We start from the raw sequence: 24,715 nt of genomic DNA, 5'->3' as shown, positions 1-24,715 counted from the left end.
TCCTGCAAAATAACTAGTAACATATCAAGCAATGTCACTGTGGCAAAGATAAAAAGTTAGTTATTACAAATAAAACCTCTTTTATTGAAACTATTATGTTTAAAATGTGTTGGTAAATGGGACATATTTGGAACAAAACAAATTCACAGGAGGAATTAGCGAATTTCAGACTTTCCGAATAGTTGACCATGCCAACATGAAGCTGATTCCCGTAAATAACCCGTCACCAGAGGTGCTAACAAAAGAAATCAGCTTCACTTTACTATTGACATGTTTTGTTCTGTAACTGTTTTGTGCAGCCATCCTCTTACTTCTCGTGTCGGTAACCCTTGTCCACACAGGGCCCATATTTGATTGCGTAGACGAAGCGAGGGATGTAATCTGAAGTGATGGCGATGACGAAGGCATTTGTTATGACAGCCACAACTCCAATTCCCTCCAGAACACCATGCCAGATACCTAATAAAAAATAGCTGCATTACAGAATGATTGTGCCTTGAACAGAATGACTTGTTGAGTTTGGGTTGAAATGAACCAACATCAAGCTAATGGACCCTTTTCACATTTCTGGGTTTCTCCGCAACAGAAATTGTCATAGTGTGTAAACTCAGAGGATAGTGAATGGGAGAGGACGACAAATCGTTATTTTACAATCCTATTTGCTGAAATAATGACAGAAAAAGTCCAGGATGGTGTTATCAAGACTTTTAGAAAAAGGAAATAAATAGTGTAGCGGCTTTCCAATGCCGCTATTGTTGGTAGAGTGAGCAAGTTTTTTAACGCGTCAAAGTCAGAGTCTGTAGGCAAATAGATGCAAATAAAAACGTCTTTATTTTCCAATCAACAGAACTACTTAATCACTTCCTTAATCTATATGCACACTTGTCTGTTATGCTCAGTTATGAGACGAGACGTTCAGTTACGAGTCAAGACGGTACGCTTCCTACCAACACTGTCTTACTCCATGCAGTGAAGCCACAGTTATATAGTCTCCTACTGACACCTTGTGGCCAATAGCCAAAATACAATGTACGGCTTCTACAAATAGCGTGAGACTGATAACGGCAGCTAGAAGAGAGAATAACGTCAAATTTACTGTCCTGCTCCCATAGATGCTGCCTTACAAAAACCTCACATAAGCGGTAATTCGCTTTTTGTAATTTAATGCAAAGATTCTCTAAAACATACGTAAATACATATAAATGCACAGTAGTCCCTTGCTATGTAGCGATTCACCGTTCGTGGCCTCGTAGTTTGGTGGATTTTTTTCATGCAATTTAACGTGTTTTTATTTTACAGCCCGCTGTGTTCTGCGTCCTGATTGGCTGTAGACCATTGTCAATCAATCTCCTCCATGTCTCCTGTGCAGTAAAGAATGCATCCAGCTTGCCAAATTAACATAAATCTTCGATCGCTAAAAGTGTGAGTTCCAACAAGAAGGGCTGTAGTCCGCAGCAAGACCATCGCAAAGGGGGTCACACACTGGATGTGCTGTGCCACGCAGCGCCATGCATTTTAGAATTGCATAGGTTTATATCAGGGTACTCACACTGGCACCGCAAGTCGGCGGCTTTCTTTGGCATGCTGTCCCCGGGAGAGAGCCCTGAGCTCATAAGATCCTTGAGCACGGGGCTCCCTCCTGTTTGCAGGGCGAGAGGAGAGTTTGAGTTCAGGTAGATCTGGAGAACTCCCCTGCTGTAGTAGCTCATGAACAAACAGTGATCGCTCTAAAGAGATAACTGCTTACTAGGAGCATGTCTATGGTGCTGATTTGGATTAGTCAATTAACTTAAGTTTTGGACATGTCATGTTTTTGGACGGTGGGAGGAAACCGGGGAACCCGGGGGAAACCCACGTAAGCACAGGGAGAATGTGTAACTCCGCACAGAAACATCAGCTGGCTTGGTAAGGACTAAAATCAGTGACTTTCTTGCTGTAAGGCAACAGTGCTAACCCCTGGGCCACCGTGCCACCCATCTAGGAAAGGAGGAGGAGTAGAGGGTAGAAGGGGGGATTCTTCAAAACAAAGATGGCTGTTATATGGAACTGAGGGTATTTATAGTGGCCTAGGAATCATCTGATTGGTGAATCATAAATTGGATAATGCGGGACCAGCTGCAAGCAATCATAAGCAAGTGATCCTCTCGAAATTATTTTATAAATAAACTTCACTTAAATAGCATGTGAATGTGCACGTCCAGTGTGCGACCCTCTTAGGAATGGAGTCTACTTTAGCTTTGTGGATCAGTGACTGCAGGATAAAGAACATTACGCCGGATGCCAAAATTATCCGCACAAAAGCTTTATGAACCTTTTGCTGACAGCCTTAAAACATCTATGATCATTGTAAAAAAATGTTTTTTTAAAAAGCTGGCTACTTTGCAGTTTTGCCTATTGCAGGTTATTTTTTAACGTTACTCCCACAAATAACGAGGGACCACTGTACATCCGTTTTAAAAATAACTATCAAGGATTTAAGATTCGCACTCTATAACTTTAGAAAGCTCCGATCCTTCCTATCTGAACATGCAGCTCAACTCCTTGTTCAAGCTCTTGTTCTCTCCAGACTGGACTATTGCAACTCTCTACTAGCCGGGCTTTCAGCTAACTCTATCAAACCTCTTCAGCTGCTTCAGAACGCAGCAGCACGAGTGGTCTTTAATGAACGTAAAAGAGCACATGTCACTCCGCTGCTCATCCGTTTGCACTGGCTGCCAGTTGCTGCTCACATCAAACTCAAAGCTCTAATGTTTGCTTACAAAGCGACTTCTGGCTTTGCTCCTTCTTATCTGCTCTCACTTCTGCAGATGTATGTGCCCTCCAGAAACTTGCGTTCAGTGAATGAACGTCGCCTCGTGGTTCCATCCCAAAGAGGGAAGAAATCACTTTCCCGAACTCTCGCATTCAATCTGCCAAGATGGTGGAATGAACTCCCATACTGCATCAGAACGGCAGAGTCACTCGCTGTCTTCATGAAACCACTAAAAACTCAACTATTTAGTCTCCACTTTCTTTCCTAATCTGCAATTGCCTCTCTGGCTATACCACTAACTGCACTCAAAAAAAAAAAAAAATTAAATTACTAATGCTTTTCTTCTTAGACTTTACACACCTGAAACTTGCCTACAGCACTTATTCATTGTTGCTCTTATAGTTGTATAAGTTGCTTCCTTTTCCTCATTTTGCAAGTTGCTTTGGATAAAAGTGTCTGCTAAATGACTAAATGTAAATGTAAGATTCTGATGGGTGTTAAACACATGGTAACAGTCTTGTGAAAGGGTGCATTGGTGTGAAGGAACTAACCGATGTCGGTAGCTCGGGCGGGCATCGGTCTCCTCCACTGCGTAACGAACTTGTAGGCGTCCAATCGAATCTCGATGATGTTGTTGAGCAGAGCCAGCAGGGGAGCCAGAGGAAACGCCGCCACGAAGATCGTAGTGAAGCCAAACTGTAGAACTGAACACAAAACATACGCAAAATAATATGACAAACCAGTGCACTCATTACTGTCAAGATTATGCCGTCTAATGCCATTTCTAACACCCGAGTTTGCGTTAATCAAGTCAATTATTCTACACTCTCAGAAATAAAGGTACTAGCTGTCAATAGGGTGGGTCATTTTCAAAAGGTACACATTTGCACCTGAAGGGTCAATATTGGTCCCTCAAAAGTATATATTAGTACTTTAAAATTTTAAAACTTTTGTACTTTTTAAGTACTAATATTTACCCTCGAGGTATTAATATGGATCTTTTAGGTACAAAATTGTACCTTTCAAAACGGTAGCACCCCAGTGACAGCTCTTCTACCTTTATTTCTGAGTGTATGGACTTGACAAACCCCCAGTTGAAGTGATCCCTTAATACTCGTGTAAGTTGGTTTGGATAAAAGAGTCTGCTAAATGAATATAAGTAAGCAAAAATCCCTCAGTACATGAAAAGCGAACGCACCCATCTCCAGGTACTCGTCCACCAGGCCGTGTGCGTTCATGGGCTGCAGGTTCCAGTCTCTGTCCCATTGCGGGAGCTCTTCTTTACTGTTACTCTGCTCTCCGGCTCGCTTCATCTTACGCCGAGACCACCAGTTCTGCAGCAGCCTGGAGCACCAGCACAGAAACAACCTGCTATTAAACACTATGAGAGGACAACCGGGGATACACTTCTCCTGTGTTTCATGAAAAATATTAAAGAGCATCGCTGTACTATTGCACTCTAAATGCATGTTTTGACTGCTGGACAAAGCGCAGTGCTGTAAACCTGAACTAACGTCCCTCATTATCACGGTTGTCTTGATCATGTGTGGTGGTCTGTGTCTCTTTCTGATGAGCTGTACAGTTTTCTCTGCAGGGTTTGCAGAATCAGTGGCCTGTGAACTGGAACTGAGGACAATCTGACCGTTTCCCTGCAGAAAACACCTCCCTGTTTGAGCTAATAATTGAGTAGCACAGACCTCTGCACTCATACGCTCAATAACAACATCAGATGGTATCAAATAGAACACACTGCTTGGAATAATCAAGACACACACTACATTCCTGTGATGCAAAGCTGAATTTGTAATACGGTCATTTAGAAAGCGCACCTCAGAAAGCTCATCAGCCAATCTGGGATGCGTTTCCGAAAACCGTCGTAAGCTAACTAAGGTTGCAAGTTGTGTCGTTACAAACATAGTTTTTTTTTTATTTGGTCGTTCCAACGAACATTCGCAAGCTGTGTCACTATGCTTGCAACTACACTTCTGGAGCTGTAGTTAGAAACAGTTCCTGGCTGTGTTCTATTCCCAGTTATCCCCCTATGCCCTGTTCGTTTAGAACATTCTAACATTTAAACTTGGAATGATTAAAAAAAAGCATTAAAGTCATCCCTCTTCAAAGTATTTTTACAGTTCAGTTTTAGCGATCTTCGTGTTTACAATTGCGCTCCCTTCGCAGTGCTCTTTGAATACATTGATGTCATTTTGAACACAGCCATGGCTTATGGTGAAAGCTATCCGCTTGTTAAGTGTGACGTCACTCGAAGCGGCTTCCGGGTCCAAGCGCTCTATTTAACTGTGTGTGGAGACTCATGAAATGGTAATTATAAACGTTTACAAAGCGCTTTAATACTTTCGAAAATCCTGATCGCAGTATATATATCCATGCGTAATATCCGATGGCCAGAAAGTGATTCATTTTTTTTTTAAATTGTTAAAATTTTGGTATTTGTGATGCAGCAAGCCCAGAGATTGTTGTGCACAGTATGACTTAATATAAAATTAACTTTATTGTGTGATATGAATTAAAAGTGATCATGAATAAATAGTTTCTCAATTCAAATGAGTGGCGGCTTGCACCTGGAAACAGTATTACATACGTCACCAACACGTCATCACTTTAAAAAGTTAAATTTGATCAAAAGTTACTTTTCAAATAAACATTTTTCTTTACAAATCTTTATTATTCTGATAAAAGGTATCATGACTTTAACAGGCACATTAGAATAACTTACAAACGATTATCCTCATTTTTTTGTATTGCTTTAAATAAATTAAATGTTAAAATAACTAAATGTTTGGTCAAATATGGACGAAACCAACTGGTGGGTTAACAGTGTAATTTAAAAAAACTAACAGTGTTGGGTTCGTCCACATGACAATCCAGCATTTTAAATAGATTGTAAATGTAATATGTAAAGGTATTATGCAAAAATAACTTTTATAAGGGGGTTAAACAAAGTTGTGTGTCTGCAGTGTGTGAATATAAGCAGCTTCTAATGGTTAAATTAATTATTTGTATTGTTTAATAATCAGACTTGATATAAACAGTCTGCAGAAACACTTTGATTGACATTCTTTCTATGATGTCATCAGAGGGGGAAAGCCCCGCCCACTAGTGACCATCTCTCCCTCATTAGCATATGACGTTAGTCTCATTTTTGAATCTGCCACTATGCTGACACACAGGCATCTGTAGCTCCGCCCTCTTTTGAAGAGAGCACAATCTCATTTGCATTTAAAGCGACAGTCACTAAAATGCACTATAATCTTAGAAAACATTATCAGTGTGGTATTTTGAGCTGAAACTTTACACACACATTGTAGAGACAGAGACTTATTTTGCATAATGTGAAAGGGAGCATAATAGGTCTGCTTTAAAACAAATAATAAATCTGCTGATTTGTATTTTAATCAAATGAATGCAGACACGTTTCATGAGCATTTTCTAACATCTGAAAAACGAAGCAGAAGAGTGAAACACAGGTTTTCTCGGTTTCAGCAGTCCTTCGCAGCTCTGTGTGTGTTTTGGGATGTTTTGTTTTTGTCCTGCTTTGTTTTACTCACGGGTAGCCCAGCTCCATGAAGTTGTTCCAGATCTGTTTCAGCACCATGATCACTCCCATTTGCAGACACAGGTCGATCAGACACCCACTGGGATGACACTACAGAAGAATAACAAAGCATTATTAGCTCCTGTTACTTATACATTATTATCCTTCTTCAGTTTTGTGTCCACATTTCATAGACGTGGTTTTCTTGATAGCAAGCTCATGCTTGTGGTGAAAAAAAGTGTAGTGAAAAATGGACAGTCCAGTAATTTGTAGATAATTTAAGGCTATGTTACAATATTTTAAGACTAATAACTATAAAATATGATGACATATTTAGCTTAATTCTAAAATCTCAGCAGAAACTTTGAATGTTTATAAAATGTGACGCATTCAGTGCAGTAATGAACGGTCAGAATAACTAATGCAGTAAATGTAGAATCATGCTCGTTTCAGGGTTTCATAATTGACAACATATCAAAATAAGTGTACAAGTATTGATGGCGCTTCACTTTTTCCACATGTTTATATGTTCCATCCTTATTCCAAAATGGATTAAATTCATTGATTTCCTCAACATTCTACACACAATCCCCCATCATGACAATGTGAAGAAAGAGTTTTTGAAATTGTTGCAAATTAATTACAAATTAATAAGCTGTAAAATCAGATGTACATCAGTATTCACAGCCTTTGCTCAATGCTTTGTTGATGCACCTTTGACAGCGATTACAGCCTCAGGTCTTTCTGAATATGATGCCACAAGCTTGACCTGTCTTTGGGAATTTTCCATTCCTCTTTGCTGAACCTCTCAAGCTCTATCAGGTTGGATGGGAAGCGACTGTGTCCAGCCTTTTTCAGATCTCTCCATAGATGTTCAATAGGATTTAGGTCTGGGCTCTGGCTGGGCCACTCGATAACATTCACTGAGTTGTTGTGAAGCCACTCCATTGATATTTTGGCGGTGTGCTTTGGGTCATTGTCCTGCTCCAAGATAAACTGTCACCCCAGTCTGAAGTCAAGAGCACTCTGAAGCAGGTCTTCATCAGGATGTCTCTGTACATTGCTGCATTCATCTTTCCCTCTATCCTGACTAGTCTTCCAGTTCCTGCTGCTGAAACACATCCCCACAGCATGACGCTGCCCCCACCGTGCTTCACTGTAGGGATGCTGTTAGCCTGGTGATGAGCGCTGCCTGCTTTCCTCCAAACGTAACGCCTGGCGTTCACTCCAAACAGTTCAGTTTGAGTCTCATCAGAGCAGAGAGTTTAGTTTCTGATGGTCTGAGAGTCCTTCAGATGCCTTCTGGCAAACTCCAGGCGGGGAGTGTCCTCCGTCTGGCCACTCTACCATACAGATGCCTGATTGGTGGATTGCTGCACAGATGGTTGTCCTTCTGTAAGGTTCTCCTCTCTCCACAGAAGAACGCTGGAGCTCAGACAGAGTGACCATCGGGTTATTGATCACCTCCCTGACTAAGGCCCTTCTCCCCCGATCACTCAGGTTAGATGGCCGGCCAACTCTAGGAAGAGTCCTGGTGGTTAAACATCTTCCACTAACAGATGATGGAGGCTGATGTGCTCATTGGAACTTTCAGAGCAGCAGAAATGTTTCTGTAAGCTTCCCCAGCCTTGTGCCTCCAGACAATCCTGTCTCTGAGGTCAACAAACAATTCCTTTGTCTTCATGCTTGGTTTGTGCTTTTGACATGCACTGTCAACCCTGGGCCCTTATATAGACAGGTGTACGCCTTTTCAGATCATGTCAAATAAGCTGAACTGACCACAGATAAACTCCAATGAAGCTGCTGAAACATCTCAAGATGAAAAACTCTTTATTCACATAGTCATTATAGGGGATTGTGTGTAGAATGTTGAGGAAATCAATCAATTTAATCCATTTTGCAATAAGGCTGGAACGTAAACAAATGTGAAAAAAAGTGAAGCGCCATCAATACTCTTCGGATGCACTGTTGTTTTTAACTACATATGAATAAAACAAACATATAAAAAGCGCTATTCAAAACACGTTAATAAATGCAGAGACTCTCTTTAAGTACATTTAGGCTGCATCTTCACTAATACACACATTAACCCCAAACCCATAACTTATTCATAACTTCTTTGTGTTTGTGATAATCAACACATCAAGCTCAATTAAGCGCATTTCTTTTCCCCCCAAGTGGTGTTTTGATTACATCCAAATATTTGACAGTCTAGAGATGTTAAACAGTGCTCTGGTGTTGTGACGGAGCACAGTTGTCAAGCTGAGGTGATTATACAGTAACATCACAGAGATCTCATAACCGGCGCTCATATTAGATACGGGAGATGTTGATCACGAAGAGCAATAATGAGCAAACCTCCTCCATCCTCCAGCGGTTAAACAGCTTATTATAGTCACCCGGCCTGCCAGCAAACCTGAGGAAACACACACACACACACACACACACACACACACACACACACACACACACACACATTAGTATAACACTCATGAAATTCAGAGGTGTTTGTGTAACTCTAGATGCGAGGGATGGCAAGCCGTTTTAACTTTTATTCCTTCTCAGGATATGTATTCTTCATATCAACAATTCAATTTTTGATATCAGAAATTCAATTTTCACTAGTAATAATTGTTATTTCAGATCTCACAAATTGCTTTTTGGATATGTGCATATATAAATTCATCAATATGCATGGTAATGACAAAATTTACATTTTTGATATCAACAATTGCATTTCCACTAGTAAAAACTATAATTATTGATATCAAGAATTAAATTTCCACTAGTAAAACTATAATTTTTGATATCAACAATTGCATTTCCACTAATAAAAAGTCACCACAGGCTTTCATTCAAATTGAATTGTTGATATCAAGAATGTAATTGTTGATATCAAGAACTAAATTGTTGATATCAAAAATTGAATTGTTGATATGAAGAATACATATCCTGAGAAGGAATAAAAGTTAAAACAGCTTGCCATAGCGAGGGTACATTATGTGCATGTACATCACGGAGAGAATGTCAATCAAAGTGTTTCTGCAGACGGTTTTTATCAAGTCTGATTATAAACAATACAATTAATACACGTTTACCATTAGAAGCTGCTTATTCACACACTGCTGCCACACAACTGAGTTTAAACCCCTTATAGAAGTGATGTTTGTATAACAGGTCTCCTTTAATATCAAGTTTTACCCATAGACTGTAAAATATATGGACGTAGTGTCCGTGACGTCACCCATAGGTTTCTAAAGAGCGCAAAAGAAGCCACAAGTAGGCGTGGCCAACCATCGCCATTTTGTTCGCGCTTCTTCACATCCACGGCGGGATACCAAACAAGAACAAAGAGGCGGAGAGTGGGCGGAGCTACAGACACCAGCTGGCATTTAGCTTGGACCTGGTTCAGACACCTGGTTTACTTTGGTAGAAATGCTTAATACTTCATCACCTGCGACTCGTTTGTGTTCTGACCACTTGTGCTTGGTTGTGCACTATATCAATAAAGTGTTTAGACTTTTAAAAACACAGCTGTAACACACTGAGCCACTAAACATTGTTCTTATGACGTTTCTCAACAGGAGGAAAACGCAAATCACTTCCAAACACTTCAGATATAGTCTGTGTTAGTTAATGTAAGACTATTGATGAACTCCAGCATAACACTGTATGACAACACTTCAGATGACTGATCTAGAGCCTACAGCTAATCAATCTGACAGATTCTGGAGTGCATTACAGCTCTAAATATAAATATGAACAATAAATGATCTTAAATAAAACAAATACATGTATAGAGATGGTATATAAGTATATAACTTTACTCACATGGGAAACGGAGGCCACGTGAATGGTTTGTGAGCACAATTAAGTGCACTCAGCATGCCATGCCATCTAATAATTGTAGGAAACAAGTCCAAAAGGCAGCTGACTGTGTAAAGCCACATAAAACAACACAGAAATACGATAAATATGCCGAGTTCAGAGGCTAATCTGCAGGATTCAGCTGAGGTGACGGCGAACAGCGAGACCAAGCTGTCACTCAAGTGGCCACGCCCTTAATTATGCAAACTCAATATAACGTAATATAAAGGAAACGGATGAGTTAAAGAAATTCACCCCCTCACAGTTGTCATAAGGGTAATATTAGCTGTATTAACCAAAATCTTTTTTTGTATCAGGCTGTAAACACCTTTTTTTCTGCTGTAAAGTTGGCCATTCTAACAGTGGGCTCAATTGAAATTTGCTCTGTTTTGGAGCCAGGAGCGGCCAGGACTAGCGGAATTTCGGATGCACTGCAGTTTTAGATACTTCTGTATTGGCTTCCTGAGGGAGAGCGGGAGGCTGCCGCTTGGTTTTACCGGATATATCAGAGCTCAAGTCGTATATTGTGTGTGAATGAAAGCAGCGAGGAAACACTGAATCATGAAGAGCTGCTGACCTGCCTAAGAAGAAGGCGATGTAGAAAGTGGAGCTGTTGAGATTGACGAACTGGAAGAGGAACATCTTGAGGGCGAAGCTGTTTTCCCACTCCGACTCGGTGCGCGGATGCTCTGCGTCACAAGAGAAAAACACTGTCACAGTCACGATAAAACACTGCCAACAATGCTTTGAAAATCAAGACCCTTTAAGACCTCTATTAAGACCCTTCCCACTCATTTTAAGACCTCATCACCACTTTAGGTTTCAACCGGAAACATATGGCGACATGTTAACTTGCATTTATTCATCTTATTTATCAGGGGTCACCACGGTGGAATGAACCGCCAACTATTCCGGCATATGTTTGAAACAGTGGATGCCCTTCCAGGGCGAGGCAGTGGCGCAGTAGGTAGTGCTGTCACCTCACAGCAAGAAGGTCGCTGGTTCCAGCCTCGGCTCAGTTGGCGTTTCTGTGTGGAGTTTGCATGTTCTCCCTGTGTTCGCGTGGGTTTCCTCCGGGTGCTCCGGGTTTCCCCCACAGTCCAAAGACATGCGGTACAGGTGAATTGGGTAGGCTAAATTGTCAGTAGTGTATGAGTGTGTGTGTGTGGATGTTTTCTAGAGGTCATTCGCTGCGTAAAAACTTGCTGGATAAGTTGGCGGTTCATTCCGCTGTGGCGACCCCAGATTAATAAAGGGACTAGGCCGACAAGAAAATGAATGGATGACCTTCCAGCCACAACCCAGTACTGGAAAACACCCATACACTCTAATATTCACACACCAATTTAGTTTATTCAAGTCACGTACAGCGCATGTGTTTGGACTGTGGGGAAAACCGGAGGAAACTCCGTCTTGGCTGGGTCAGTTGGCATTTCTGTGTGGAGTTTGCATGCTCTCCCAGTTTCCTCCAGGTGCTCTGGTTTCCACCATAGGCTTTAGGGGAACTGATGAACTATATTGGTCGTAGTATGAGTGTTTGAATGCAAGAGTGTATGGGTGTTTTCCAGTGTTGGGTTGCAGCTTGAAAGGCGTCCGCTGCATAAAACATATGCTGGAATAGTTGGTGGTTCATTCCGCTATGGTGACCACTGATAAATAAGGGACTAAGCCAAAGGAAAATGACTGAATGAATTTTATTTATCTGTGAAGCATTGAAGAGCACACTGAATCAACACTCACCCAGATTAGTCAGAAGATACGCCACTTTCTCATAGACCTGACGTGATGGAAAATACAGACAACACTCAATCAGAAGAGACGTCTGTAATGCCATCAAACATTTACATTTCTATTTGAAACCTGTTTATTAAAATCCGTCCCCAAAGCGTGAGCTGCATCCCTCACATGATAAATATATAAATCTCAGACTGAGGAAACTGACCACATTGAGGGACATGATGATCATGAAGTTGATGCAGACTCCGGTGCCTGAAGTTGCGAACTGCCAGTTTTTCTTCACAAACTCCCACTGGAAGGAGACAAACTTCTCCATAGCAATGAGCCGGAAAACCACCACAGCAAACACAGCCGTCAGAACCAGAGAGATCTGCAGGAGAGCAGCAGATTATACACAACAACACAGTCATTACTAATATGAATATTCGCATCCATGTGACTTTTCAATTCATGTATACAAAATATATTCCCAGGTGCTGTGCCATCTTTTGATTCACAGCCACAAGAGGGAGACAGGATATTATTATTGTAACACACTAATAAAAATATCTGTTAAATTTATTGTTCATTTCAGACTGCATTTTGGGACTTCTGATGTTAAAGATGCAATATTACTGTTTTAGTGAAAATAAAAGGCTTTTTTCTCTATAATATGGCAGTTTTTACCTGGAATGCACTTTTTAAAAACAGAATATTACTGTTTAGTAAACAAAACAAAAAAAACAGCAGCATTTGTTTTTCATCCGGACGTAATATTTACACAATATTTCCTTTTTAGTTAATAAAAACTGTGATTTTCTCTGTAATATAGGCATTTTTGCTGCAATTTTTACATGTTTATAAAACCCCAATATTCAGATCTGGCTTATGGATAAATAAATATGTGTTCTGTAAATAAAAACACATTCTTAATTACCCAGAATGCACTTTTTTTCAGAATATTACTGTTTTAGTAAAAAAAAAAAATCTCTATAATATGGCTGTTTTTACCTAGAAAGCACTTTTTAACAGAATATTACCATTCTAGTGAAGAAAAAAAAAATGTTTCCTCTAAAATATGGCCATTTGGCAGCAGCTTTTAGTTTTTTGCACTGAATTAGCCAGAACGCACTTTAACAGAATATTGTGTGAAATATTGTGTTTTTAGTGAAAAAACAAGCCTTTTCTCTATAATAAGGCCATTTTTTGCAGCAGTTTTTAGTTTTTTGCACTGTTTTAGTTAACAAAAACAACAACAGCAGCATTTTAATACTAATAATAAAAAAAAAAATAAATATATATATATATATATATTCTTTTTTTTTTTAAAGCAGAATATCGCTGTTATCACAGTGTTGATAAAACTAGAATATTCAGATCTGACTTATTAACAAATAAATATGTAAAAAATAAGCTTTTTCTCTTTAATATGGCTGTTTTTTTTTGGCAGCAGTTTTTTTTAACAGTGATAAAACCTCAACATTGAGATCCGGCTTACAGACAAATAAATACGTGTAGAAAAGAAAAAACAGACCCATTCTGAACTGCCTAAAATGCACTTTTTTAACAGAATATCACTCTTTTAGAGAAATAAAATGATTTTCTTCAATAATCTGCCTGTTTTTGCAGCAGTTTTTTGCACCGTTTAGTGAAAAACCAACAACCGCGTTTATTTTTCAACCTAGCATTACATATTTACACAATATTACCTTTTTAGTTAAAAATAAATGTAGTTTTAGTAGAATATCGCTGTTATTACTGTTATAGCTGTTGCTCTCATTACTATTGACAAATAAATATTTGTTAAAAAAACTGCTTTCTGAATTACCCAGAATGCACCTTTTAAAACAGAATATTACCATTTGTTGAAAGAAAAAAGCCATTTCTCTATAATGTTGCAGTTTTTTGCTGCTGTTTTTTCACCATTTTAGTAAAAAAAATTATAAATAAATAAAACAGCAACAGCAGCATTTGGTTTTTCAACCTAGCATTAAATACTTACACAATATTACCTTTCTAATGAAAAATAATACTGTATTTTTCAGCAGAATATCGCTGTTATTACAGTGTTGATAAAACTACAATATTCAGATCTGGCTTATTGACAAATAAATGTGTTCTGTCAAAAAAACTGCATTCTGAATTACCCAGAATGCACTTTTATACAGAATATTACCATTTTAGTGAAAAAACAAGCTTTTTCTCTATAATATGGCCCTTTTTTGTAGCCGTTTTCAGTTTTTTGCACTGTTTTAGTAAAAAAACAGCAATGATAGCATTTCTTTTTCAACCAAACGTTACATCTTCACACAGTATTACCTTTTTAGGTAATAATATAGTATTTTTTTCTGTAGAATAGGGACATTTTGTGCAAACCTTTTTTTTTTTTTTACAGTGTTTATAAAACCACAATATTCAGATCTGGGACATTCTGACTCTTCTCACCATGAAGAAGATGCCGGAGACAGACACCATGAGTCGGCTGAGCTTGTCTGTGAGGGGCTGGAAAGGCTCTGGTTTCCCTGAGATGGGGTTTACCCTCTCCTTCCGCGAGTATTTGGCTTCAAACTGGGGCCGCAGCTCCTCCTTATAACCAAACACACATGATATTATATAAACCAGCAGCCGAGGATCTCACAACAGTGTCGAGTGACGAACGAGTCTCATCACACCGGATGTTCAGCATCATCCCGGCGATGATGTCAATCCGAAGTCTGATCACATGATCTGAATGTGTTAATAACATGGAGCACTTCAGCACCTCAACGTGAGACGCGCTTATTAGTACACATTCGCAAAATGAGAGTTAAATATAGAAAAGCTGTGCTGTACTGTATATGGCAGCAGTTCTCAAACATACAGGCTAACTATTATCACGCCGGATCAGATCAATGAGCAGATTATATACAGCTGAAGTCAGAATTATGAGCCCCCCTGAATATTTTCCTCCACTAAACAGAAAAGAAGATGCTTTAAAGAATGTTCACGCTGCTCTGTTTTTCATACGATTGGCTATCTGAGACCATCAAGCTCTAAAACAGCTATAAAGCATTTTAAAAGCAGTCTGTGTAGCCAGTGTGCTGTAACTACAAGACATCTAGAGTTATTACTGTCACATGATAGTCTGAAATAATGTTCAAGTGTTTTCCAAAGCCATGTGGCCTTTCTTTTCTCCATTAAATAAAAGAAGATGTTTTAAAGAATGTTCATGCTGCTCTGTTTTTCATATGATTGGCTATCTGAGACCATCAAGCCTTAAAACAGCCATAAAGTAGTCCATGTAGCCACTGTGCTGTAACTACAAGACATCTAGAGCTATTATTGTCACATGATAGTCTGAAATAATGTTTGTGTATGTTCCAGAGCCATGTGGCCTTTCTTTCCTCCACTAAACAGAAAAGAAGATGTTTTAAAGAATGTTCATGCTGCACTTTTAAAAAGTACGATTAAAGCATTTGGCTACCTGAATTCGTCAAGCTCTGCGACAGCTATAAAGCATTATAAAAGCAGTCCGTATAGCCAATGTGCTATAACTAAAATACATCTAGAGCTATTACTGTCACATGAAAGTCAGAAATAATGTTTGTGTGTGTTCCAGAGAAATGTGACCTTTCTTTTCTCCATTTAATAAAAAGAAGATGTTTTAAAGAATGTTCATGCTGCTCTGTTTTTTATACGATTGGCTATCTGAGACCATCAAGCCTTAAAACAGCTATAAAGCATTTTAAAAGCAGTCTGTGTAGCCAATGTGCTATAACTAAAATACATCTAGAGCTATTACTGTCACATGATAGTCAGAAATAATGTTTGCGTATGTTCCAAAGCCAAGTGGCCTTTCTTTTCTCCATTAAATAAAAAGATGTTTTTAAGAATGTTCATGCTGCTCTTTTAATTAAAGCACGTGGCTATCTGAAACCGTCAAGCTCTAAAACAGACCAAAAGCGTTTTAAAAGCAGTCCATGTAGCCACTGTGCTGTAACTACAAGACATCTAGAGCTATTATTGTCACATAAGAGACTTAAAAAATGTTCATGTTTGTTTCAGAGCAGAAAAGAAGATGTTTTAAAGAATGTTCATGCTGCGCTATTTTTGTATGATTAAAGCATTTGGCTATCTGAGACTGTCAAGCTCTAAAACAGGAAAAGAGCTTCATAAGTTTAACAAATTAACCTAGTTAAACCTTTAAATGTCACTATAAGCTGAATACAAGTATCTTGACGAATAACTGATCCGATGTTATGTGCTGTCATCATGACAAAGATAAAAGAAATCAGTTATTAAAACTATCATATTAAAAAGTTACTGGAAAAAATATATAAAAATAAGTATTGAAGATAATTATATATATCACTGGAGATATACAGTATATCCCAGGAGGGCTAATTATTTTGACTCTGATACATATATATACTGATACTCTATATAGAAAGAAGAAAAAGTCACATGGTTTAAAATGATGCCGAAAAATGGCAGAAACTTTCAAAAAGTTCTTTGAAAACTGTTGACTTGCATATACATTTAATAAATCAATTATTATTATTATTATTATTAATTAAATGCACACCTTCTAGCCCTTTTCCACCATTAGCAGATCTTAGTGGACTACAGTAGCTCCTTCATTTCTAGCATAGAAAAGTAAGAGCAGATACTATGAGAGAATTTCTCTTTCTGAAGCAGTTTGTGTGTGTGTGTGTGTGTGTGTGTGTGTGTGTGTGTGTGTGTGTAACTTGAGTCACTTACCTGATACTAGGGACCAAGTGTCCCCACAAGTATAGCCAAACCAGTAATGTCAGGACATTGATTTTTGGAAAATCCCTCATAAATCACAAAGAATTGAGTATTTTGCAAATGTAAAAATGCTGATTGTTTTCTTTGAGGGTTGTGTTTAGGGGTAGAGGACAGATTACAGTTGAAGGCAGAATTATTCGCCCCCTTTGATTTTCTTTTTTTAATATTTCCCAAATGATGTTGAACAGATTCAGGAAATTTTCACAGTATGTCTGATAATATTTTTTCTTCTGGAGAAAGTCTTATTTGTTTTATTTCGGCTACAATAAAAGCAGTTTTAAGTTTTTAAAAAAACATTTTTGGGACAAAATTATTAGCCCCTTTAAGCTAATTTTTGTTTCGATAGTCTCCAGAACAAACCATCATTATACAATAACTTGCCTAATTACCCTAACCTGCCTAATTAACCTAATTAACTTAGTTTAGCCTTTAAATGTCACTTTAAGCTGTATAGAAGTGTCCAGTAAATATTATTAACTGTCATCATGGCAAAGATAAAATAAATCAGTTATTAGAGATGAGTTATTAAAACTATTATGTTTAGAAATGTTAAAACAATCTTCCCTGGGTTAAACAGAAATTGGGGAAAAAAAATAAACAGTGGCACTAATAAATCAGGGGGGCTAATAATTCTGACTTCAACTGTATACCATCTGTACAGAAAGCAGTCTGTTGGAAGTCCCCATAAAGATCCAAAAGTGTGTGCGTGAATGTTGTTGTTTTGCTGTTACGTGAAGCACAGTTTGAGAACCGCTGTTATACAGAAACTAGCAGCAGCAGAGTCCTTCAGAGCGACAAATGCAGACACCAGACGCACTCAGCCACTGATCACACTGTTACTGAGAGCAGTTTCGTCCTCACATTACACCTATACAGACATCACACACACACACACAATGCTCAACACATCAACTCACGGTCACTCTGCACATGCGGATGGTATGTGATTGATGAAGGGCTGTTCACACTGAGATTTAATAATGAAAAAAGGGTGGAACATTGAATCTATCTGTGTGTGTGTACTGCACCAGTAGTTTACAAACAGCATGTTTACTAATCAATATATTTAATAAATAAAAGAACAGTTACTATTATGAATTATTTATTTATTTATGTTGCCATAACAGCAGCATATTATGGGCAACAGTCACACTAAGGGATCTATCATACACCCGGCGCAAGACGTGTTTGCCACGATGTGCTGCTATACTCAGACCAGCGCAACCCTAAATTTCCCATTTTGCGCCACGTTGTTAATTAACCTCTTAAGGCCCAAGGTGTTTTTTTACATGCATTTTTTTGTTTCTCTTTGATATTTGAGCTTATTGGAACCTAATAAGAATAAAACCTAAGTGTCATCTTTTGATATGTTGTACACTTAGAGAAAAATGATGTTATTGTTGTATAGATGTTATGATATTTACACTTTTTCACACTTTTCCGGACTGTTTTTAATGCATTGTTTTGACTATCAGAAAGTAAAATCAACATTTTTTCACATTTTGGACAGTTCAAAATAGTGTTTGAGACATCTCACATGCTGCAAAACAATTGCAGGAAGACACTGTATGTCTGAAACAAAATATAAAACATTCAAAGTATTTTAAATAGCCACTTAAGAGCTCAAATGTTCTGTCCACGTATGTGGCCACGCAAGCCCTAGGAGGTTAAATATCAAATTTATTTGGTTCACTTTGAGGACTCAGGAGTGTGCTGGTTCAGAAAAGAGGTGTGCTAAGGCGCATTGTTGGCGCTGCTGTTATGAGGAACTAAAATAAACTGCAAAGTCCAGTTAGGTGTGCGCCTTAAATGCGTACACATTGCTTACTACACACAGGATGTACAGCAATCCACAAATATCTTCACAAATAAAAAAGAAATAAAAGCATTAAAATATTACAAAAATGATTATTTTTTATAAATAATAGCTGCGTCCCAAATGTCACACTATACACTTTGCACTCATGCATTATGTACTTATGCACTTACACACTCAACAGGATAGTATATGTATGTAGTGTCGTCCTAAATGGCACACTAATGCTTTTTTACTAAGCGGAAATTCAAACCGTTTCCCTGATGACGTTTGACGGTTGCCAAATCAGTGAAATAAACGACCGAATTATCAAATAATACCTGCAGTGAGTATAACCGCATTCACCATCGGGAGGCGCTATAATCACTGTCGTAGGAGAATTTTGCTTTCACCATCCAAATAAATAGTTATCCAACATGTGCGCCCGATAGCTCCGCCCCTTCCGCTACGTAAGCAAACCTGTGGTCGTTGAGTGCGTGAACTGTCCATCATTCCACACTTCACTTTAGCGGCTGAATGAGTGCATCATCCGGGTAATTAAAGTGTACTTATTATTTTGAGAGTTTTCAGTGTGAACGCACTACTTACACTATTTATACTACAAAATGGCATAGAACAGTGCATAAGTATGCGATTTGGGACGCAGCTATAGACACCACTGCCTCCATGCTTCATCTCAGGGGGCTTCATTCATTTTATTCACAACATTCTGCTTTTGTATGATGTTATTATTATTAGCAGTATTACACATTAAATGAATATTTATATTTGTTTTATGAAAAACAAGCTTAGATTTGTTCACCTGTCAGATTGTGGACCATATGGGGCATAAGAACAGGACGTGTGTTTGGATATTACTCAGTTTTTTGACCAAACTTGGTTATTATTGTTTATTTACTCCTTTGCTGGAGATTAGAACTGAATTTAGAAATAGTTGACACGAATCTTTGTGCTTAACAAACAAAATTAATTATCTAGACTAATGGATATCTGTGCGTACAACACCGTTTCCTTAGAGAAAGAGAGTGAAAGTAAAGAGGCTGAATGGAGGAGGCTCGTTCTTTATCCTCGCGCTGCAGATGCTCTGTTTGACCGTTTTCTCGCTAGTGAAGCGTTCAGTTTTTACACACAAGTCGCCATGTAAGGGTGTACTCACACTATGTACAGTTGCCTTGAACCGGACCAAAGCACGCTTGTCCCCACTCCCGTCTACCACGACGGCCCCCCCTCACATTACCTTCGGGCCTGGGCACGCTTACGTCATCGATGCTGCGCTGTTCAGTAAGTGCTCTCTTCCTTAGCACAGTGGAGATTTCTTTAGTTATATTGCTTTAGTCGTTTGATATGCAGTGACACGTAGTCAAATATTTCGCCGAACAGATCAGCTGCTTTTGACGCTCATAAATAGTCCTCGTGCTGCAGGAAGTAGGAGGTTTGCTGAAGGTGCAGCTGTGGTGCAGTAAGGGGGCTGCGTCTTTAATAATCTACTACAGTTTGCATTCATTGAACATTAAGAATGATTAATAAATCCATATTAAACAGTGCCTTAAAAGTCACATCTCGTCTTCAGTTTCAGGCTCGCTTTGCACTCACACTACAAGTGTACCGCACCAAAGCCCAAGTGAACCGCGCTCTTTCACACCTCTTCCAACTGAGCCAGGGCCAGCCAACGATTCAGAGCACTCACACTTCTCAAACGATCCGGGAAACGGATTGGGCACAGTTCGAATAGCATATTGTAAGTACACCCTTAACAGCAAATGCACCATGGAGCGACGCAACTGACTCCTAAAGGGAATCTAAGATGAGACTCTGATTGGTTTAATGCATGTTATGCTCAAAACAAACCCAGAACTTATTAAGAGAATAAGCACAACCCTGTTAGACCATGCGCCGTGGCGCAGAGCATATTTTTCCGTCCTTAAAATTGCAAAAGTTGATTCTTAATGCTTTTGTGCCATGAGCTTTAGACTTTGCGCCTAGATCGTTAAAAATAGAGCCTTCCATGTTTCTCGAGAAACATCTTACAATTCTGAGTGTGCTAAACAAAGGTGAGTGGAATTAATAAAATATGAAAATAAAAATAATAATAATTCACACTTGTTATAGCATTTATATACTGCCCTCCCTGATATTTTAAAGTGCTTCTTTATCCTGACTTGTTTGGGTAAAAGTGTCTGCTAAACGTGTTCATGTATAGCTGGCACAGTCATGTTTTACCAGTTTTGGATGAACTACTTTTTCATCTCGCAGACAGCATCTCTCAAGAGACGGATATTCAGGTTGCTCATTTGCATGCGGCTAAACTTTTCTCAGCCGAACAATGACTTTCGGGCACTTCGAGTCTAAGCGCTGTCAGTGTGAACACCCTCGAGCGGTTTTCCCCATCGGGAGCAAAGGCATGCACAGCACAACATGATACGATAGGAGGCACACTCACAGAGCACACCATGACACAGGGTTTACACTATAGGAGATACAACAAACAGCACATAGATTGGCCACACACCAGTTACAGTCGGACATTTTAACAGGTCTCAAACGAGTAAGGTATTTATAAGGCATTATACTCACCTCTTCCTCCTCCCAGTCGATCAAATCCCAGTCGTAGGTCAGTTCAGCTCTCCTCCTCTTCCAGAACTCAAGGAAAACCGTGGCTGAGATTTGAACATAAAGAGTTTTGAGATACAGGACACTTCTATTCAAATTAGTAAAAGGAATTTAATGATGAATGTTCAGTCAACTTTTGTTTTAGAGTGGAATTGTAGTTATCGACAAAGTTCAGCCAAAAATGTGAAACTTTAAGCATTTTGCCTGTTTGTTTATACAGACAACAGTGTTTTGGAACATATAATCAAGCGGCAACCTCCCGCTCTCCCTCATGATGCTAAGTATCTCAAACTGCAATTCATCGACTGGCCACTGGGGGCTGGCTACAAAACAAAGCAAATTTCTATTGACTTCAATGTTAAAATGTTGAACTTTACAGCAAAAAAAAGGTGTTTACAGCCTGGAACAAAATTAATTTTAATGATATAGCTAATATTACCCTTCATGACAACTGTGAGGGGGTGTTTTTTTTTTATAACTCATCCGTTTCATTTATACTAGGCCTAAAAATTCTGCATAATTAACGAGGTTGGCCACTTGAATAACAGCTAGGTCTCTGCTACTTGCTGATTCTGCCTGATTAGCTGCTGAACTCGGCATATATATCGTATTTTTGCTTTTGTTTTATGTGGCTTTACACAGCCAATTGCCTTTTGGGATTATTACTCACAATTATCAGATAATATGACATGCTGTGCACTTAATTGTGCTCACAAACTTTTGGCCTCCATTTCTCCGGTGCATGAAATTATTATTTACTTTTATCCATAAATGTACATATTTAAGATTAAGAAAATTAAGTTTGACGCGACGACACGTGGGCAGGATGGTAAAGGTAGGCCCCGACCACTTCATTTGCACTCTTCAGAAGCACACCATATTTACGACCATATTTATTTACAGTCTATACAGAAAATTAATTCATTTGAAAACGGGTTACAAAGCGGCAATTTTAGAAAATGCCACCATTGTCGTGTCCGCGTAAACACCTGAAAACTAGTGCCTATGGATACGACGTAATGTGCAAACAAATATACAACAATGCAGGAGTACATGGATATTATTGTTGTTGCGTGTTTGTAAATGATCCATCAGCAGAGTGTGTATTTATTTCAAGCCAATTATTTCAATTTTAAAATTAAACAGTCACGAGCACAAAAAATTTGAAACTTTAAGCATTTTGCCTGTTTGTTTACACAGACAAGTGTTTTGGGACAGAAAATCAAGCAGCAACCTCCCCCTCTCCCTAGAGAAGCTAATATGAAAGCAACTGAACCTGCAATTCATCGACTGGCCACTGGGGGATGGCTACAAAACTGAGCAAATTTCAATTGGCTCCAATGTTAAAATGGCCAACTTTACAGCAGAAAAATGGTGTTTACAGCATGTTTCAAAAATATTTTGGTGTATATTGCTAATATTACCCTTCATGACAACTGTGAAGAGGTAAATTATTTTTATAACTCATCTGTTTCCTTTATATTAAGCCTTAAAAATATGCATAATTAAAGGCATGGCTCCTTGAGTGACAGCTATTTGCGGCTTACTGTCACAACACCTCAGTGGTTTTGGGCTGATTACTCACTGAACTCGGCATATATATATATATAGTTGCAACCCCGCTTTACCTTGTGAAGCTAATATAAAAGTAACTGAAACTGCAATTCATCGACTCGCCACTGGGGGCTGGCTGCAAAACAGAGCAATTTTCTATTGACTCCAATGTTAAAATGTTTACAGATTATATATCATTTTATAGATCATATATAATATGATATATAATATATTTTTTGATGCATATTGTTGGTTTTAGGAAGTTTGCATCTTCATCAGCATTTTACACCAGCCTTGAATGTTCATCCAATTAGAAAACTGGGTTAAACCTCTCAGTTTTATATGAATATTTTATCTCGCCGGATGCAATCAAACAGATTATTCAGAAACATTTTTTTTCGCACCATCATAGAAACCCGCTGATGTAGGCATTAAATAAATCCCTTTTAGAAAAGTAAAAATAAAACAAGTTCTTTGAGGTTTCGCTGCTAAATTTAACTGTTCAAAAAGGAACAAAAACATCTGGGTTCACAAGTTGCCCGTTTCTACCGAAGGACTGCATGACCCACTTTAGTTTAAAGCAGAAGAGCTGGATGAGAAGAGACAGAGATGAGAAACCACGCTGAATTTTTAAAGCAGTCTCCAGTTTTCAGTTTCCTGAAAGCAGCTCTCAGGGTTTAGACTTGCAGATCTAATAATAATAATAATAATAATAATAATAAAAATACACCAAATATTATTAAATATTGTTAAATTTAAGTATTTGCAGTGAGAAAAAACTAAATCTAATCCAATAAGAAGTCTCATAAAGCAACTTGGCTAGCTTTACTGATTGAACATGTGGGTTTTTATTAATATTATTATTATTTTCTGCAGAACAAAAAATGTGATATTGTACAGTAGGTGATTTAGCTTTTTAAACGTATTACTGTTGTTTAAATAGTTTAAATTGTGAAAAACTACATATAAGCTCTGTTAAGCGACTAAAAGATTTAATCTAAACTATTACATGACAATGTGATTCATTAATTTAATTGATCTTGTTTATCTAATTGATTTAATCAGGCATTATTTCTAGCTAATATAATTTTTGGTATGAAATAATACTTTAAGAAACTAAAATACCAAGTAGGTGGTCGAGCATTTGATTCATTCAAGAATGAAGTACATAGCCTAATTGAATTAATTATTCACTACAATTATTCAACAAAAACGACCAGTAGGTGGCAGTAAATCTCCAAAGAGTCATTTGTAGAGAGATTGATTCATTTGAGTCATTTAAGAATGATGTAAATGGCTCAATGGACCACTGAATCAAGTAATCACCAAGATTCTTTAAAACAAAAACAACCAGTAGGTGGCGGTAAATGGTTAAAGAGTTATATGTTGAGCCATTTATTCGGTCAAGAATGATATAAATGGCTCATTGGATTTCTGAATAAATTATTCACAAAGATTTCTTTAACAAAAACTACCAGTAGGTGACAGTAAATGTCTAAAGAGTCATTTGTTGAGTCGCTGATTCGTTTGATTCATTCAAGAATGAAGTACATGGCCTAACTGAATCATTTATTTAATACAATTGTTAACAAAAACTACCATTTGGTGGCAGTAAATGTCTAAAGAGTCATTCTTTAAGTCATTGAGTCATTTGATTCATTCAAGAATGATGTAAATGGCTGATTGGACCACTGAATCAAGGATTTACATTTTTTTTTACCAGTAGGTGGCAGTAAATTTCTAAAGAATTATTTGTTGAATTATCGATTCATTTGATTCATTAAAGAATAAAGTACATGGTCCAACTGAATCAATTAATCACTACAATGTTTTACAAAAACAACCAGTAGGTGGCAGTAAATGTCTAAAGAGTCATTTGTTAAATTATTGATTCATTTGATTAGTTCAAGAATGAAGTACGTGGCCTAACTGAATCAATTGTTCACTGTTTTTTTTTTAACAAAAACAACCAGTAGGTGGCAGTAAATGTCTGAAGAGTTGTTCATTGAGTCACTAATTCATTTGATTCATTCAAAAATGATGAAAATGGCTCATTGGA

The 24,715-nt window shown here is 38.1% G+C and overlaps 2 protein-coding genes across 14 annotated transcripts in view; both read right to left on the bottom strand.

Annotated features, from left to right (window-relative positions):
- Positions 1–24,715, bottom strand: part of ano5a (anoctamin 5a) — an 805,725-nt gene that overhangs the window by 529,838 nt on the left and 251,172 nt on the right. The gene's annotated exons all lie outside the window — the stretch shown is intronic.
- ano3 (anoctamin 3) overlaps positions 1–24,715 on the bottom strand; it is a 123,269-nt gene that overhangs the window by 5,233 nt on the left and 93,321 nt on the right. For 9 of the 13 annotated variants that reach the window (XR_015526787.1, XR_015526786.1, XR_015526785.1 and 6 more), the window contains 10 exons: positions 21,067–21,149; positions 14,334–14,474; positions 12,115–12,279; positions 11,913–11,949; positions 10,750–10,861; positions 8,664–8,721; positions 6,319–6,416; positions 3,951–4,096; positions 3,304–3,456; positions 312–459 (listed from right to left, as the gene is read on the bottom strand). Coding sequence is in view for 8 of the 13 variants with exons in the window: in XM_087312626.1 (XP_087168752.1) it covers positions 312–459; positions 3,304–3,456; positions 3,951–4,096; positions 6,319–6,416; positions 8,664–8,721; positions 10,750–10,861; positions 11,913–11,949; positions 12,115–12,279; positions 14,334–14,474; positions 21,067–21,149 (1,141 nt within the window). In the remaining 5 variants the exon portion in view is untranslated. Of the gene's footprint in view, positions 1–311; positions 460–3,303; positions 3,457–3,950; positions 4,097–6,318; positions 6,809–8,271; positions 8,722–10,749; positions 10,862–11,912; positions 11,950–12,114; positions 12,280–14,333; positions 14,475–20,932; positions 20,960–21,066; positions 21,150–24,715 lie in introns of all 13 variants that reach the window. The other 4 variants (XR_015526784.1, XM_087312627.1, XM_087312624.1 and 1 more) reach the window with 2 other exon arrangements.

The sequence above is a fragment of the Danio rerio genome, chromosome 25, assembly GCF_052040795.2.
Source record: "Danio rerio strain M-AB ecotype USA chromosome 25, GRCz13ab, whole genome shotgun sequence".
Lineage (NCBI taxonomy): Eukaryota > Metazoa > Chordata > Actinopteri > Cypriniformes > Danionidae > Danio > Danio rerio.
Note: the sequence above shows the minus strand (reverse complement) of the source record. Positions and strands in the feature narration are given on the sequence as shown.